Source organism: Mastomys coucha, unplaced genomic scaffold (assembly GCF_008632895.1).
Source record: "Mastomys coucha isolate ucsf_1 unplaced genomic scaffold, UCSF_Mcou_1 pScaffold13, whole genome shotgun sequence".
Classification (NCBI taxonomy): Eukaryota; Metazoa; Chordata; class Mammalia; order Rodentia; family Muridae; genus Mastomys; species Mastomys coucha.
Genome location: NW_022196895.1, coordinates 27,162,098 through 27,179,669, shown reverse-complemented (window position 1 = coordinate 27,179,669; position 17,572 = coordinate 27,162,098). Strand labels below are relative to the sequence as shown.

Below are 17,572 nucleotides of genomic sequence, written 5' to 3'. Positions count from 1 at the left end.
TACAAATCCAGCCCTACAAAGGATAATAGATGAAAAACATCAACATAAAGAGCAAAACTACACCCTAGGAGAAGTAAGAAAGTAATCTTTCAACAAATCCACACAAATCTAATTCTACCTCTTACAACAAAAACAACAGGAAGTGACAATTACCTTTTCTTAATATCTTAATATGAAAATTAACATTATCAACATATCCTAATTGATTGAAATCCAAAAATATGAGGAATTAGAAATTTGTTGATTGTCATCCAATGGTCTCTCTAATTTGTTAATTGGAGAAATAGGTCCAATAGTGCACAATCTATATACACTGTTTGCGACAGTGTCTAGCTGTGTACAACATAATGGTCTTGAGATCCTGCTTCTCCTATCTCAGCCTCTCTATTAGTAGTATTGTTTATTTCATGTTTTTAAGCTATACTATGGTTTTCAGAACAGCTTATATATTTCAAAAGTGTTTATATACCCAAAGGAGACATAGACAATTAAGTTGGGAGGTGGCTTGTAGGAAAGAGAACAACAAAGAGTGAGACTGAATGTTGTGCTTGACATTTTTAGCTCTTGTATCAAGTTTGAAGAAGAGGATTTTAGTTACTCTTTCTCTGAGATGAATGCTTTTCCAAATTATCACAACCAATGAACCAGATTCTTACCTACACCTAATGTCTGTGCCACCTCCAAGCAGAACTATTGTACATTGAAACAGTTGGTGAATGACTTTATGGATAGACCATTTTAATACACACAGCATTTCTTAAATGAATGTAACCTGTTCTCTGTGGCCTGAGAATAAAGTCACTCACTCAAGTCAAATAGTTTTGAGAATAGCAGGAAGTCTGTATCCAAAAATCATGCCTACAATTCATTCCTTGGTGCAACAGAACTGTCAACTCTCAGCTTAGCTATGATGGAGATAAAATTCTTTGGTGATGTGAGGGTTATTGAAGTACAGGCTTATTACAATGAAAACCAATGTCTAAAAATTGTTCTTATTTTGGTCTTGTACCACAGTAAGGGCCAAGATTTTAAACTCTAGTAAATACAAAACAAACAAACAAACAAACAAAAAGACTTTATATACTTATGTTCATTTAAGAAAATACTAGTAGTGACGTATTATTTTGAAATATAGTTAATATATTTGGAGTTATTTAAAATTTATATTGAAAAAAACATATGTATTTTCAGTATTGCTATAGATAAACATCTACATAACACTGTTAAATTGATTGTTGCTTTATATCAAACAACTTTTATAATATTCATTTTTATTGTTATAATATTTTATAAATTTTAAGGAATATGACAAAAAAGATATTGTAGGTATTGAAGAGGGGGTCTCTGGGAGGAGTTGGAGTACAAAAGGGGAACAAGAATGTGATTTAATTCTATTTACTTAAAATATGTTTTCAAATGTTAACAAATTCAGATAAATTGAAATCATGTAACTTTTCTCATCATAATGCAATAAAAGTTTAAAAAAAAAGTGAAGGATGTCTTGAGTTAGCAAATAACAAAATTTCCCTCATAAGAAATTAAACCATCTTTTCTTGATAGTTGAAAATGAGTCATGAAAAGAAAATGATACATTCGTTTTCTCTAGTTATGAAAGGTCTTTTCATTTATAGAGCTATTCAAAGGATACAGATTCATAGTTCTACAGTTATCCCTCATTCAAGTTTGCAAATTCTTTCTCATAGTGAGAATGTGAAGTGCTACCCATGGGGTTATACACTGAGTGCTTGAATCCCAGGTAGTGACCCACCTGGGAGCTTCTATAAACTTTACCAGCTGGAGAAAGTAGTTCATAGGTGATAACTTTGAGGCTTGTACTTTTTCCCCATTAGTTGTTTCCTCAGCTACTGGTTCCATTATGCTATGAGGAGAAACTTCTGTGACTCACACTTTCAGTGGCATGACAGTCTGTCCACTGAAACCTCTGAACCATGATCAGGATGTATCTTGCATCATTTGAAGCTGTTTATGTCATTCATTTCCCACAGTGACACAGAAGCATTTAGCACACCCTCCAGACAAATTTTACATTTCTGTTAGAATATTTAGCATCAGAAATGTTGGCCCATTCCTATAATCTCACCAGTGGGAGGCAGAAGTAGGATTACTGCAAATTTGAATTCTGTCTCATCTACAGAGTGCGAGCAAATTCACTGTGCACATCTTAATACTCCTCTGTCTCAAAACTTTTTCCTTTTAAAATTCATGGGGAAACATCTGTTTTTTTTTAAATTTTTAACTATTTTATTTATGTTCTAAATGTTGCTCCCTCCGAGTCCCCCCTCCCAGAGTTTTTCACCCCATCCCCCTTTGCCCCTGAGAGGGTGCTCCCCCAACTGCATCTCCCTTCCCAGGGGTATGAAGTCTTTACAGGATTAGGCACACCCTTTCTCACTGAGGTCAGACAAGGCAGTCCTCTGGCTGAAGACTCAAAACATTTTAAATAGAGCACCTGTTTGTGTAACTCAATACATTTGCTTAGAAGTAGATTCTTGGCACTATTTCAGCTCCCAATAAGAAGCAGCAATACAATATTTTACTCATAGACAGAAAGACCTGTAAATTCTTTCCTTGACTCCTTAAAAGGTTTTGCTTGCCCTCTTTGCAAAGCACAGTGGATTCTCAGTCCTTGTTTACTACTGAAGGTTGGGCACACTCGTTTTCTGTATTCTTATTCTCTCCACCCTCATAGTTGGTTTGCATACAAGCCCAAGTTCTTGGGTCTTTGGTTTCAGCTTATTCACTTGTTTCTTTGGGCTTTTGGCTTGTTTGCAGATTTTGAATACCTTGGTGTCTATTGTGGAAAGCTTCTATACCAGTTTGCATAGCTTGGTAGTTTATTAAAATGTAGATTACCAATCTAGCCCTCCTCAAGTAAGATTTGCATATCAACAAGATCTTCAGAGAAATCTGCCTTTCTGGAAATGTTTTTAAATCCCACTTTAACTTATTGTTCAAGAAACAAACAAACAAAAACAGTAAAAAAAAAATGTTCTTTCCATTTGTAAAAATTTTATTTCTACACTCCTTAGTGAAGCTAATAATTTAAGGATACTCAAACCTCATAGAAGGCAAGCATGGAACTACTTGTGTCATGTTCCTCTATGCTAAATTTAATTTGAATGTATACAAAGGATAAATAGGAAGAGAAAGAAATTAGGGAAACAACAACCTTCACAATAGTCACAAATAATATAAAATACCTTGATGTGACTCTAACTAAGCAAGTGAAAGATCTGTTTGACAAGAACTTCAAATCTCTGAAGAAGAAAATTGAAGAAGATCTCAGAAGATGGAAAGATCTCCCATGCTCATGGATTGGCAGGATTAATATAGCAAAAAATGGCCATCTTGCTGAAAGCAATCTACAGATTCAATGCAATCCCCATCAAAATTCCAAATCAATTCTTCACAGCATTGGAAAGAGCACTTTGCAAATTCATCTGGAATAACACAAAACTTTGGATAGTGAAAACAATTCTCAACATTGAAAGAACATCTGGTGGAATCACCATCCCTGACCTTAAGCTGTACTACAGAGCAATTGTGATGAAGAAAACTACATGGTATTGGTATAGTGACAGGCTGGTGAATCAGTGGAACAGAATTGAAGACCCAGAAATGAACCCACACACCTATGGCCACTAGATCTTTGACAAAGGAGCTAAAACCATCCAGTGGAAAAAAGACAGCATTTTCAACAAATGGTGTTGGCTCAACTGGAAGTTAGCATGTATGTAGAAGAATGCAAATCGATCCATTCCTATCTCCTTGTACAAAGCTCAAGTCCAAGTGGATCAAGGACCTTCACATCAAACCAGATACATTGAAACTAATAGAAAATAAATCGGGGAAGGTCCTTGAGCACATGGGCACAGGGAAAATTTCCTGAAGAGAACACTAATACCATATGCTCTAAGATCAAGAATTGACAAAAGGGACCTCGTAAAATTACAAAGCTTCTGTAAGGCAAAAGATACTGTCAATAGGACAAAATGGCAACCAATGGATTGGGGAAAGATCTTTACCAATCCTATATCCAATAGAGGGTTAATATTCAATATATACAAAGAACTCAAGAAGTTAGACTCCAGAGAACCAAATAACCCTCTTAAAAATGGGGTACAGAGCTAAACAAAGAATTCTCAACTGAGGAATACTGAATGTCTGAGAAGCACCTAAAGAAATGTTCAACATCCTTAATCATCAGGGAAATGCAAATCTAAACAACCCTGAGATTCCACCTCACACCAATCAGAATGGCTAAGAACAAATATTCAGGTGACAGCAGATGCTGGCAAGGTTGTGGAGAAAGAGGAACACTCCTTCATTGCTGGTGGGATTGCAAGCTGGTACAACTACTCTGGAAATCAGTTTGGTGGTTCCCCCAAAATTGGACATAGTACTACCAGAGGACCCAGCTATACCACTCCTGGGCATATACCCAGAAGATTCTCCAACATATCATAATAACACATGCTCCACTATGGTCAAACAGCCCTATTTATAAGAGCCAGAAGCTGGAAAGAACCCAGATGTCCCTCAACAGAGGAATGGATACAGAAAATGTGGTACCTTCACACAATGGAGTACTACTCAGCTATTAAAAACAATGAATTTATGAAATTCTTAGGAAAATGGATGGATCTAGAGAATATCATCCTGAGTGAGGTAATCTAATCATAAAAGAATACACATGGTGTGCACTCACTGATAAGTGTATATTATCCCTGAAGCTCGGAATACCCAAAGTACAATCCCCAAACCACAAGAAACTCAAGAAGAAGGAAGATCAAAGTGTGGATATTTCAATCCTTCTTAGAAGGAGGAACAAAATACCCATGGAAGGAGTTGAAGAGACAAAGTATGGAGCAGAGACTGAAGGAAGGACAATCCAGAGACTGTTCCACCTGGGAATCCTTCACATATTCAGTCACCAAATCCAGACACTATTGTGGATGCCAGTAAGTGCTGGCTGACAGGATATAGCTGATATAGCTGTCTCCTGAGAGGTTCTGGCAGTGCCTGACTAATACAGAAGTAAAGGCTCATAGTCATCCATTGGACTGAGCACAGGGTCCCCAGTGAAGGAGCTAGAGAAAGGACCCAAGGAGCTGAAGGGTTTGCAGGCCCTTAGGACGAACAACAATATGAACTAAGTAGTACCCTCAGAGGTCCCAGGGACTAAACCACCAACCAGAGTACACATTGTGGGACTTAGGGTTCTAGCTGCATATGTGTATAGGATGGCTTAGTTGGTCATCTGTGGGAGGAGAGGCCCTTAGTCCTTTGAAGGTTCTATGCTCCAGTGTAAGGAAATGCCAGGGCCAGGAAAAGGAACAGGTTGGGTTGGTGAGCAGGGGGAGGGGGAGAAGGAACACTTTTTTTTTTTCCGGAGGAGAAACCAGGAAAGGAGATATCATTTGAAATGTAAATAAAGAAAATATCTAATAAAAATTAATTTGAGTGTATATAGATGGTATTCAGTTGCTATAACTCTCATAGGCAGTAACACATAAAACCACTTCACTTTTCTAAACTAAGAAGGAAATTACAAGGAAATGATTGAGCTCCTCCTCTCTGAGCATAGGCTCTTCAGGATGCTGCTCCCACCTTCATCCTCTCAGGTCTCAGTGACCATGTACCTACTCTACCTCATATATTCACTGAATACTGCATCTGCATTCAAGGCTGGTCCTTTCTCATCCAGCATCATCATCCCTGCTGATCATTCCCTCAAGGCTGAAATCTACTTTCTCTACTGACAGCTCATCTTGTGCAAGAGTAACATTAGGGTAAGATGCTTGTGGTTAATAATGTGTTGATATTTTACCTCATTTATAATTTTATTGGAGATTAAGTTGCTTATCTTAGAAGGACTTAAGAGCCAGGGTTGACTTTGGGGAATCATGTTGCGCCAGTGAGAAAATACTTGGGGGCAATGGATCTTTGAAATCAGTTTATATTCTATCCTCAGAGATCATATTCATTAGCATTATCAGAAAAATCATTTATTCCATACAAATACTAAATATCAAGAAGTTATCAGTATCTGAAATTGAATTGACAATTCAATTTCAAGAAACTGGACAAAACATGATGAATCAATAATAAATTTCTTCATATAACATGATATATCTTTGTATTTTCTATATTAACAAAACTTTTAAATTGGGCAAATTATATAACTGATATTTTATTTCCTTATTTGTGCATAAGGGAAATAACAATTCTTCAACATGATGCAAAAAGAATTAAATAATGCAATGAATGAAAAATAAATGTATGATGTCTACAATATTATAATATGAATCATAATAGAAAAATGCATATACAAAAGTTGGCGAATATAACAATCCCCACCCTAAGAAAGGAAATAAATCACTCAATGCCTTGCCTACTTTTCCCTGGAGAAGTTTTCATATTTCAGTAGTTTGTTTAAATGTTCTTGCTTCGGATATGAACCTTAATTGTTCTACATAATCCATACCACAACATAGCTTGCAATTTCATCCTCAGATTTTATTAGTGGGCATCATGGGAACTTTGTAGCCACATGTGTTCATCAGTCCAAGCTGAAAAGTCTGTAGGTCTTTGAGACTGACTATAAAAGTGGTCTTCATTTGTATGTATAAATAATCTATATTTAAGCCCATTACATTGTGTCTGGTAGTCAGCTTTTGTAAAGAGTAATACTTTCATTTTGTCTTTGGTGAGAGAAGTCTTGGTTCAGAATACTACCCGCAGGTAGACTTCTGCACATTCCGACATCCTGGAAGAGTCCTTTACTCTCAGTGGATGGTGCTAGCACACTGAGTCTGTTGTTATTGTCAAGTACAGAACAGGAATGGGGCATGGTTGTCAAAATCAGCTACCTACCAAAGACTATTGGCAGACCCTCTTGGTGTGTGGCTGTCTACTATCATCAGGCATCAGATCATCTGCAGGGCATCTTCACACTACCGGCGGGTGAATCTGGGCATTTCCAACTTCTACAAGATCTTAACTTTATGTTTAGGGAAAACATTTCAACAGGTGTGCACCTCAAATATAATCTTCACAGGTCTAAGTCAACCCGATTCCTTCCTCACTGTTACAATACAGGAAAATAATCCAAACTGCCTCCTAGCTCCTGCGAGTCCCAAGGTTCAGACCTTCATGGCAGCACTGCCTCAGCCATTTCATTGGTTGGGAAGGGCATCTTTTTTCCATCAGTATGTATTCTATACATTGAAACCAAGCCTGCTTTCAAAATCCCTTTTTCACAGCCAATAACCTTAATGTACTGAATATTTTACTGAATGTTTATGTTCAGGCTAGGGGATATGTCAGAGTTTAAATAATTTACCATCTCTCCCTTGAAGCCTAAAGTTTCCCTCTTTCTTTGTGAAGCCTTTGAGGACTAAACCAAGCTAGCAGTGAATCCTACCAGGACACGCTTTGCTTTCTGTCTAAATAAATGTACTTCCAAGACTTTGCCATTGAACACTTAGCAAGGTATAGTGTAATTGTCTGCTTCCTTTAATGCATTTTAAACTCCATGTGACTAGACACAATTGATGATTTGCTTTTCAACATTGTAGACATTGTGCCCATTAGAGTATGGAGTGAATACTAGACACCCAGATGTGCACTGAATTTAATATTGATAAGCACCTTGATGCAAATGCAGATTTGTATCCATGTTGAATCAGCTGGGGTTTAGTGAGGACAGAAGAGTCAGTACTGTCGATTCCCAGGTACTTCTGCTCTCTCTCCCTCTCTCTCTCTCTCTCTCTCTCTGCATTTGCATGGACTATACACATTTCCTCACATGTACAACAGACAAGACTTATGTAAGAAGACCTCCAAAAAAACCTTAGTTGAGCCTTTGTACTTTTTATTGTCTTTGAAAAATATAGGGTCAACAATTGCTATCTTGGAAACACATACCAGCTCAAAGTTATAGAAAAACTGTTTCAGTGAAATATTATCAACTATTTAATTTGGTTTGAGCAATAAATCACGAAAGAAGTATTCAAGTATTATAATATGGTAAAATCATGCAGTAAAAATTCAATGATATTTTCTTGGTGTTTTCTCAATTACATTCTTTATGGCTTTAAACGACTTCAATATTTACAACTAAAATATTTTTTAAATAAAATAAATGCACATTTTCCAGGAAAAGTTAAAAGGTCTATTTTCCAGAATACTTTATTTTTTTTACATTAGCCAAAACAATATATTTGATGATTATTGGAAGTATATGCTATTAAATCCTGCATGGTCTTCTGCTTGGTAAAGATGCATTTATACATGTACAATCAGAAATAGCACATATAATTTAGGTTTTATACAGTTTGGCTAAAAATTCACATCATAGTGTTTTGTAAATTCGATTTGTGCTTTCTTGTTTCCAATGCACTATGAGCCTCGTAAAGTACAGTTATTTATACCTTACAATCAAGGTAAGGCTAGCCAACACAGCATACACATGTTGTGATAGAGTAAAAGCTTTTTATATAGGCCTTTATTGTTTTAGTTTATAAAATTCTGCTGTAGGAACAGTGAAGAAGAGATACTGGTCTCATGTTGTTTGAGATGCATTTGAGGTGGTAGGGTATCTCCATGGGTACAGTCCTATTGTGCTTGTCTGTTCAAAGAATGTAGCACACAGCTGTGATAATTTCTGCCTGAAGAAGTGTTCTGTACATCCAGCCCTTTGTTTGGGAAGATAAATGAGCTCACTTCAGGATAGGCACTATAGGCAGACGGTTGAAATTCAGGCAAGTGTTTATATGCACTCAACAGAGTGTTTCTGACAGTATGTTTCTGCATGGGTAACCTCAAAGGGATCGGATGAATGGGAACTGAAAGCAAGGTTGTTTATAGAGAAGAAATGAAAGGGATTAGTTTCTATTCAGGCCAGGAAGGTGACCTAGATTTCACATACTAGAATGTGTACATGGAAGGGCATGTCTTAAAACACAGAGAAATAAAAAGTCTCAGCTCTGTGGCCTGATTTTAGTTCCAGCCCGAGCCCATCTCTTCTTTCTAAAAGGTTTTCCGATCTCAAAAGCGGCTCCCGTTTAATGTGTGTCCCAGGTACTGGCTTGTCACAGTGTCACATGATCACACAGTATCCCAGCCTTACTCAGCATCTCAACCTCAGGAAGCTGCTTCCCTGGTCTTTAAGTTTAAATAAACAAACATGAAATGCGAGGCTTGCCTGTGATCTTCACTTCATAGAATCCTCCTCAGAGTATCCATGTCTCTCTCAGGAACTGAAAAATAACCCTATACACCTTCCAAACATAAAAATAGCCAGTAATTCCACAGATACTCTCATTATAAGGGAGAAACCAATGACTGAAAAAGAAGTAATAGGATAAACAATTGAAAATTCTTATGATTGCTCACACATTGAGTATGCTTTGGGTTCTGTCTATATGCTTCTATGTCAATAGACATCATACATGTGTGTAATCGAGTGTCTGTGTGTGTTTTTCCTATCTCCCAGGATGAACAAGCTTATAATTTGTGGGAGGTTCCCAAAATGCAAATTGGAAAAAGCATCTCCTATGGTTGATCATTTCTGCTTTATGAATAAAGATATTTTTAAAATAATTTATCTGTCCAGTTGTAGCTTAAAACCAACAGCATGGACATTTATTGATGTCTCCAAAGTGATGCTGTAAAAGCTTTTGGCAATGGATCTGTCGGGCCCTTCATTACAATGTGAACAGTGAACAAGGCAAAACATGAACTTTTGGGAATCAATGAGCTCAAGGTCCAGGAATGGCCAGATGACATTAATCCACTGTTACTTTTAAACAGGCTGCAATATGTGAGGTGGGCTAAGCACCATTAGAACATACATGGATGTAAATAAAGGAAGATGTTTAGAGGATTTTCTAGAGCTTCAGACCCAGGCAAACATGTTAGTTATCCTTATTTAATGATCTATGGGCATACTCACTCTGTTTTTCCTGTATTAAAAAGTGTGGTATTTCTGCCTTCCTTTTCTCTGAAAATATCAAAGCTATCTTCTCAGCTCTGAATATTAGAAATTTAAAGTCATTTATAATGTTGTGGCCTGTGCCTATGGTAACATATGTAAGCAAGCAATGCCAAATCCAATATCATGATTTTTTTTTTCCCCTGTGCACTTTTGCTTTTGGTTTAGATATATTTACTTTATTTTTATGTGCAGAATGTTTTTGCTTTCATGCACGTATGTGCACCTTGTGTGTGCCTGGTGCCTATAGGAGTCAGAAGAGAACATCAGATCCTATGGACCCGGAGATTCAAATGGTTGTGAGCCATCACAAAGGTACTGGAAAAGGAAATTGGGATTTCTGGAAGAACAAAGGCTCTTAACCACCTAGCTATCTTTTTAACCCAGCTGGCCTTGAGCTTCCTACATAGACCAGACAGGCCCAGACAAACAGAGACCTACTGCCTCTCTCTTCCAGTGCTGGGGTGAGAGGTGTGTGCCACTACTCCCCCACCCCAGCGCCCCAGTGTGCCTTGTATTGTAATCTAAGACATTCAAAGGTTTGCTATCAACCATGTTCTATTTGCTTTCTTGATTCTTTATTTAAACAGCACATCAGCTAGTAACTTAGAATTTTTTTTATATAATTTTAAATTAAACACAGCTCTTCTATGGGTCAAACATAAACAAAACCTTTTCTTACGTTTTTCAGAAGATGCTTATAAAACCCAGGTGAGGATTGATAATGAACCTGCTTACTTAGACATCTTGGACACTGCTGGTCAGGTAAGTAATGTGTTTTTAAAATAATAATTGCTTTAATTATTTGTTTAATTGCTGTCTAGATATGTCTAATAAACCTCATCAGTCTCAGATAATTTTGCATTTAACCTCATCCACAAAAGTAAAGTAGATAACTTAACACTTCAAACAGGAGAACAAATTGGCAATATTTTTTATTTTATTTTTTAAAAATTTTTTACTAGATATTTTCTTCATTTACCTTTCAAATTTTATCCCCTTTCCTCATTTTCCCTTCCCAAACCCTTCTATCCCTTCCTCCCCCCTCCTCCTGCTCACTAATCCACTCACTCCCACTTCCCTTGTATTCTCCTACACTGGGGCATCTAGCCTTCACAAGACCAAGGGCCTCTCCTCTCAGTGATGTTCCACAAGGTTACATATGTGGCTGAAGCCTTGAGTCCCTCCTTGTGTAGTCTTTGGTTGGTAGTTTACTCCCTGGGAGCTCTGGGAGTACTGGTTGGTTAATATTGTTGTTCCTCCTATGGAGCTGCAAACCCCTTCAGCTCCTTGGGTCCTTTCTCTAGCTCCTTCATTGGACACCTTGTGCTCAAGTCCAATGGGTGTCTGTGAGCATCCACTTCTGTATTTGTCAGACACTGTCAGAGCCTCTCAGGAGTCAGCTATATCAGGTTCCTGTCAGCCAGCACTTCGGCATCCACAATAGTGTCTGGGTTTGGTAACTGCATTTGGGATGTATCCCCAGATGGGACAGTCACTGGATGGCCTTTCCTTCAGTTTCTGCTCCTCACTATGTCTCTGAACTCCTTCCACGAGTATTTTGTTTCCCCTTCTAAGAAGGACTAAGGTATCCACACTCTTTCCTTCCTTCTTCTTGAGCTTCATGTGGTCTGTGATTCGTACCTTGGATATTTCGAACTTCTGGGCTAATATCCACTTATCAGTGAGTGCATACCATGTGTGTTCTTTTGTGATTGGGTTATCTCACTCAGGATGATATTTTCTAGTTCCATCCATTTGCCTAAGCACTTCATGAATTCATCATTTTTAATAAAAAGAATTGACTTTAAAAAGTGAATCAGATTTAAAAATTTCCTCAATAGTCAAAATATAAAATTGCATATTAAAATACCACATTTCCAATGGAATTATAAAATCAAAAAAGTAGTTTGTTACTCTATGCAAATGTAAAAATGCTATTTGGAGTCAGGGGAGGGTGGAGTGTATATAGTTTTCAAGAAACGAAAAGAAAGTAAACAGAATAAAAGTACTCTATAATAATTATGAGAAAATACATCAAAGATACAAGATGCCAAAGTTTGTGCTGTGTAGGAGGTTGGAAGCTTTATTTAGCTTCATACTTTTCAGATAATTGTTAAAAGAAACTTTTATGTTAAGTGCCAGCTGCAATCCATATAAATTGTAAATAAGCAGAACAATGAGGAGATTTTCTAAATACAAAGACTAAATAAGAATATTTTAATGCAATGTTATACACACAAAAACAAACCCTGATAAGAGATCCATATATATAATGGTACTTATGAATATAAGGAAAACAGAAATCATGGTGAATGGAGCTGTATCTGCTTGTGCTGGGACAGATAGATGACCTCAGGGGCATACTAAATAGAAAACAAAGCTCACCCATTGTCTTAGGGTTTACTGCTGTGAACAGACACCATGACCAAGGCAACTCTTATAAGAACAACATTTAGTTGGGGCTGACTTATAGGTTTAGGGGTTCAGTCCATTATCATCAAGGCGGGAGCCTGGCAGCATCCAGGCAGGCACGGTGCAGGAGGAGCTGAGAGCTCTACATTTTCTTCTGAAGGCTGCTAGCAGAATATTGGCTTCCAGGCAGCTAGGATGAGGGTCTTAAAGCCCACACCCACAGTGACTTACCTACCCCAACAAGGCCACACCTCCTATTAGTGCCACTTCTTGGGCAAAGCATATACAAAACAAACCATCGCACCTATATTTTTTGAGAAGGAAGTGGTATGGAGTGAAGCAGGATTCAGCTGTATTTCATGTGTCTAGAGTGAAAGTGGTCCATAGTTCTCCCTCCACTCATACACATAAGGGAAAATTAGTAAGTCTTATAGCAACATTGGAGGAAAGATATTTCATTCTAAAGCAATTTTAGGCTGGAAAAATGATATTTTGTAGTGGCAAAAAAGGGAAATATTTTTACAATTCTGATTTTAATATTAAAGCAATTCTGGATTACAGCAGAAACCATTAGGGTTTAAACTCTATTTTATGGACACGGTAGTTTTCCTTCTATTCTTGTTTATAAATGTAAAGATCTTAAAACTTAAATAGAAGCTGTGTTTGATTCTTGCACCAGAAAAAAAATTAAAACAAGTTTAACTTTTTTTTTTATCTCTTTTGTATAGCTACTTATGAATGACTACAGAAATTAGAGTGTTGATAGTGAGTAATTCACTAGAATTGAAAGTCGATTTCTGTCTTAGGAATTGTATGCTAGCAAACTCCTTTGTTTCTAGGGACTTTAGACAATGAACTGATGGGGGAGTTTCTAAAGACTTTGGGTACATTAAAATGGAAATTTATCTCAATTATTCAAAGGGACATTTTTATGTAGGGAAAAGTAGACTTATTTCCAGGGGACCTGAAAGCCCAACTGGAGAAAAATAGAGCATGCTAAATTTCCATCAAACAAATGAGACTTTTTCAATTATAATAATCTTCAGCTACCCAAATAGTTACTTTGGGTAACTGAATACAGAATAACTGAAAGTTTCCATTACAAATATGTTTTATAGGATGTGATTCCTTCATTTCTTGAATACAAACGTTGTTTCTCCTCTTCTGTACTGATCACAGGCTTGGTAATGTCAATACAGACTATATTGTTTTACTGGGGTGGGGGGAGTGACTTGTCTGTGAAGCATCTAGGGATGTTCTGTTATTCCCTCAAAGCAGAGCAGAACAGAGCATGTTTTGCATGACTCCTGCTCTAGAGATCAGGCAGAACCAGGGAGCTGACTTAAACCTGTGAGCAGCGCCAATAAGATCTGGCTTCAGTCAGATCTGTTCCCACTGCTACAGACTTGTGAACTAGAAAATCCTAACATTATTGCTTTGTGCTTTGTCATATGCTGCTATCATATAGCTGACCAGTGCAGCATATTAATGGATTTGTTCAGGATAAATGGAGACAGAGAATAGTACAGATCTGTGGACAAAGTGATAAACAATGGAACATAAATCTGAGAGGTTGGGACTGGTAACACTGAGAAACTTGGTGGGTGTTAGGGTCTTAAAGCTACACACCATTACATACTTGTCAAGCCAGGTATTAACTCTTGCCAAACATAGGAGGAGGACATACGGTTAAGCAGATGGTGGTATGTTGGCTTTTACACCATTATTAAACCTGCTCACTCAGGAGGGGGTCCATGCAGTTGATTGAACACAAATTATATCCCTGTAGGGGATTGGAAAGAACACTGCTGAAGTATTTTAATAATGCCACATTTCTTGATTTTGATAACATTAATTTCCATATTGATCAAAATTTATTAATTGTGCCATAAACTTAGAAGGGTGATAGGAAAGCTATTGTTAATGTTATTACTTAGAATTTGAGTATCACAGTATGCAAACTAGTGAAGGGCTGGCTGTCCTCTTAGGGGCAACACTGAGGGCCACATCCAGCCTGCTTTGTGATCATGTCTGTAGAGGAGAAAAAAGGTCTTAGGTACGTAAAAACTTCACAGAACACAGATATATCTGGAAATTCAGGGAAACCTTGTTCTTTACCCTCTTCAACATCCAAAGCTTTTTTATTAACAGTAAGATCCAGGGTTACTTTTTGTAGCTTTGGCTAGCCCCTTAGCCTTGGCTCTTCTGAGGACCAGACAGGAGCAGGTTGCCTTGGCCCCTGGGAGAAGCTGAAGATTTTACCCCCAGCTTTGAGGATGCTTTTGAGCTCTTCCAGAATCCTCACATCATCTGTGACTGCCCGCACAACCACAGTAGTTTTGTTCTCCCAGCCAGGAAGCTTTAGCTTTCGGGTCATCCAGGACAAGGACAGAGGTGCCAGGTTAGTGCGATTCATAAATAACTCTTTCAGCACTACCTGGTTCAAGGCGAAGTTGGTTCCTGGCCAGACACCTGTACAGCTTGACTAACAGCCATAGGTCGATAGATGCCCTGGCTCTTGAGCTCCTTTCGCTGAACCTTTTGATCCTTGTGGCGAATGTCAACACCCATGATGGCACCTTTTGCTTGGTGAGGTCCAGAAAGACTCCAACCTTGCATTCTTACTCTTGGATTTGTTGACAAGTGGACAGTCGTGCCAAGAATGGTTGATCATCAAGCAGGTAGAAGCTAGACTAAGGTAAAGAAACTAGAACCTAAACTCAGGTAGATTCCTTCTGGCTTTTCCTAGCAACATTTCTTTCCCCTGTGATTATGCAGGGCCCATGCCATGTATAGTATAGGTCTTCAAATGGCAGTGGGCTCAGTCTACTGCATGGCTTCATGCAGAAGAACCCTCATAATGGGAAGAAAGCTGCTTCTGGCAAGTTATCCCCCAAATGTGTATCACATCACATGTGAACTCCCAAACTTTTGATAAAAGAATATGAGAGAAGATCAAACAAATTATTCTGCTTCTGTAGTTTTGACAATTTCCAAGGTGGCATGCTTAGAGGTAGAATGCACTGCCCTTTGCCCCACGCTACAGGTAGCCTGGAAACTCCATGGGTATTTTATAGGGGAAAGTGTGGGCACTAGCACATCTCAAATTAAGGAAGACTTTTAATCCATCTTTCTTCTAAGGTTCGAGTTAGTATTTTAATGCTCAGTTCTCCCACAAATGCTCATGAAGCATGTTTGGCTTCTCCCCTTTATAGGTCCACAGACAACTATAATGATTAGGAGTTTTCTAGAAGTGAACTAAAACATTCCTGTCTATAGCTTTATACTAGCTTTAGGAGCATCTGCTGAAAAATATATAATTTGGAATTGTAGTATTTGAGACTCAAGGAAGATAAATACATTTTCAAGCTTGTGCATATGACTTGAAGGCAATTTCAGACTCAGAGACATTCATGATTTTATTTTATTTCTTTTTATAATACAGTATAGTGTGTAACAAGGACTTCATAAATAAACAAACAAACAAAAAATTTAGGCCTTGTTCATCCTCAAATACCCTAAGGTTTGGAGCAGTGAGGATTCCATGTTATAAAGGTAGCCAATTGTGAGATGGACTTCAGTAGATTTAGGCAAGTCTTGTTAACGGGCTTTCTGAGATACCTACAATGTGTCAGTGAAAACCAGGAGAGTTACACATGATTTTAAATGAAAGTCCAAACAAGTATAGCAAGTTTAAACTATGTTTATTGATTCATGCTTGTCCTTATGAGAAAGAATGAAAATAGTCTCCAATACCACTGGTACTTTTACATTTATTACTATGCAATTATACCCAGTAACAAACTATTAATATACCATTATTATATCCAGTAACTGGAACAAGACTTGGAAAGAACCACACACTTGGCTGCTATCAACTGTGGAACACCAGGAAACAAAATCTTATCTGGTTTATTCCCACCAGCTCTGCCATCTGAGGGGGCCTCCAGCCAATGTGAACCTCATTTACTTCTGTGTGAAATGAGAGAACTCAACTTGATCTCTGAGGTGCTGTCCACATTTAAAGCTCTGTAATTTTCTGAATTACTGCTGGCTTGACCGAGGCATAATTCTCCTATTAACATTTTAATAACCAGTTAGGCTTCAACTTTTAACTGTGTGTGTTTGTGGCTAATGCTCACAGAGAGGCTTCAGGGCATGGCCTTTTCTCTGAGAATCATCCCACTCTACAAATTGTTGTGGATTCTTTAGAGATTGGTAAATGGGATTTGAGCTAGAAGTGCTCCAAAATGGACATACAATTTTGAGACAGTCACAATGTCCCTTTAGATAATTAAGACACCCCTCAGTGTGTCCTGAGGTCAGTGCAGGAGGCCCAACCCTTCAGTCAACTCTTACTGTGTGTTGATAGTTCTGGTCATCTCATAGATGCTGAAGCATAAGAAGATGGACTTTTGAGAATTTAAGTATACTCCTTAAGAAGGACTGCAGTAGCTTTTTATTCTGTGTGGATGCTGTTAGAGTTATCTGTGATGTGCTTGTTACTTTGATAGCCAGCTTTTCCCTGCCTAATCAGGATCTCTAGAGACCAACATTCCAGCAGTTCCTATAGTAAAATAGTTTGACAATTTAACTTTAGAACAAGAGAAGGCAATTTCAAAACACAAGACTAAATACCTTGACACACACACACACACACACACACACACACACACACACACAAATTAGGGGCTACTCAGTGTTAGTGGAATCTTTGCCCATCTTCTCCAAGATCCTGAGTTAAATCCCAACCACCCTAGAAAAAAGCAAAATCAACCCAAAACTATAAAGCTGTCTGAAAGTATTAGCAGCACTGTGTTCTAAATCCTTGTATTTCTACAGTTGGCTAGATGCAATGAGTACATTTACAAATATCAACATTAAACTTTCAGAAATATAAGCAAGATTTACATGACTTGATACAGGAAATAAAAATGTGTATAATTAAAAAAATTTGCAAGTTAACTACTTTTAAAGTGTGTTTTAAAAGTAGACATTTTTATTCGGGGGTAAAGTCAGCTACACTATTAACTGCAGAAGATGTGGATAACAACCACGCACATCGTGAGCTTACTTTATTCGGGGTAAAGTCAGCTACACTATTAACTGTAGAAGATGTGGGTAACAACCACGCACATC

At 37.8% G+C, this 17,572-nt stretch overlaps 1 protein-coding gene and 1 pseudogene across 1 annotated transcript in view; one reads left to right on the top strand and one right to left on the bottom strand.

The window, feature by feature from the left end:
- Rit2 (Ras like without CAAX 2) overlaps positions 1-17,572 on the top strand; it is a 334,685-nt gene that overhangs the window by 95,299 nt on the left and 221,814 nt on the right. Inside the window, exon 3 of the mRNA XM_031365205.1 lies at positions 10,710-10,783. Within this exon, the coding sequence (XP_031221065.1) occupies positions 10,710-10,783 (74 nt within the window). The remainder of the gene's footprint in view (positions 1-10,709; positions 10,784-17,572) is intronic.
- Positions 14,624-15,004, bottom strand: LOC116087762 (annotated as a pseudogene).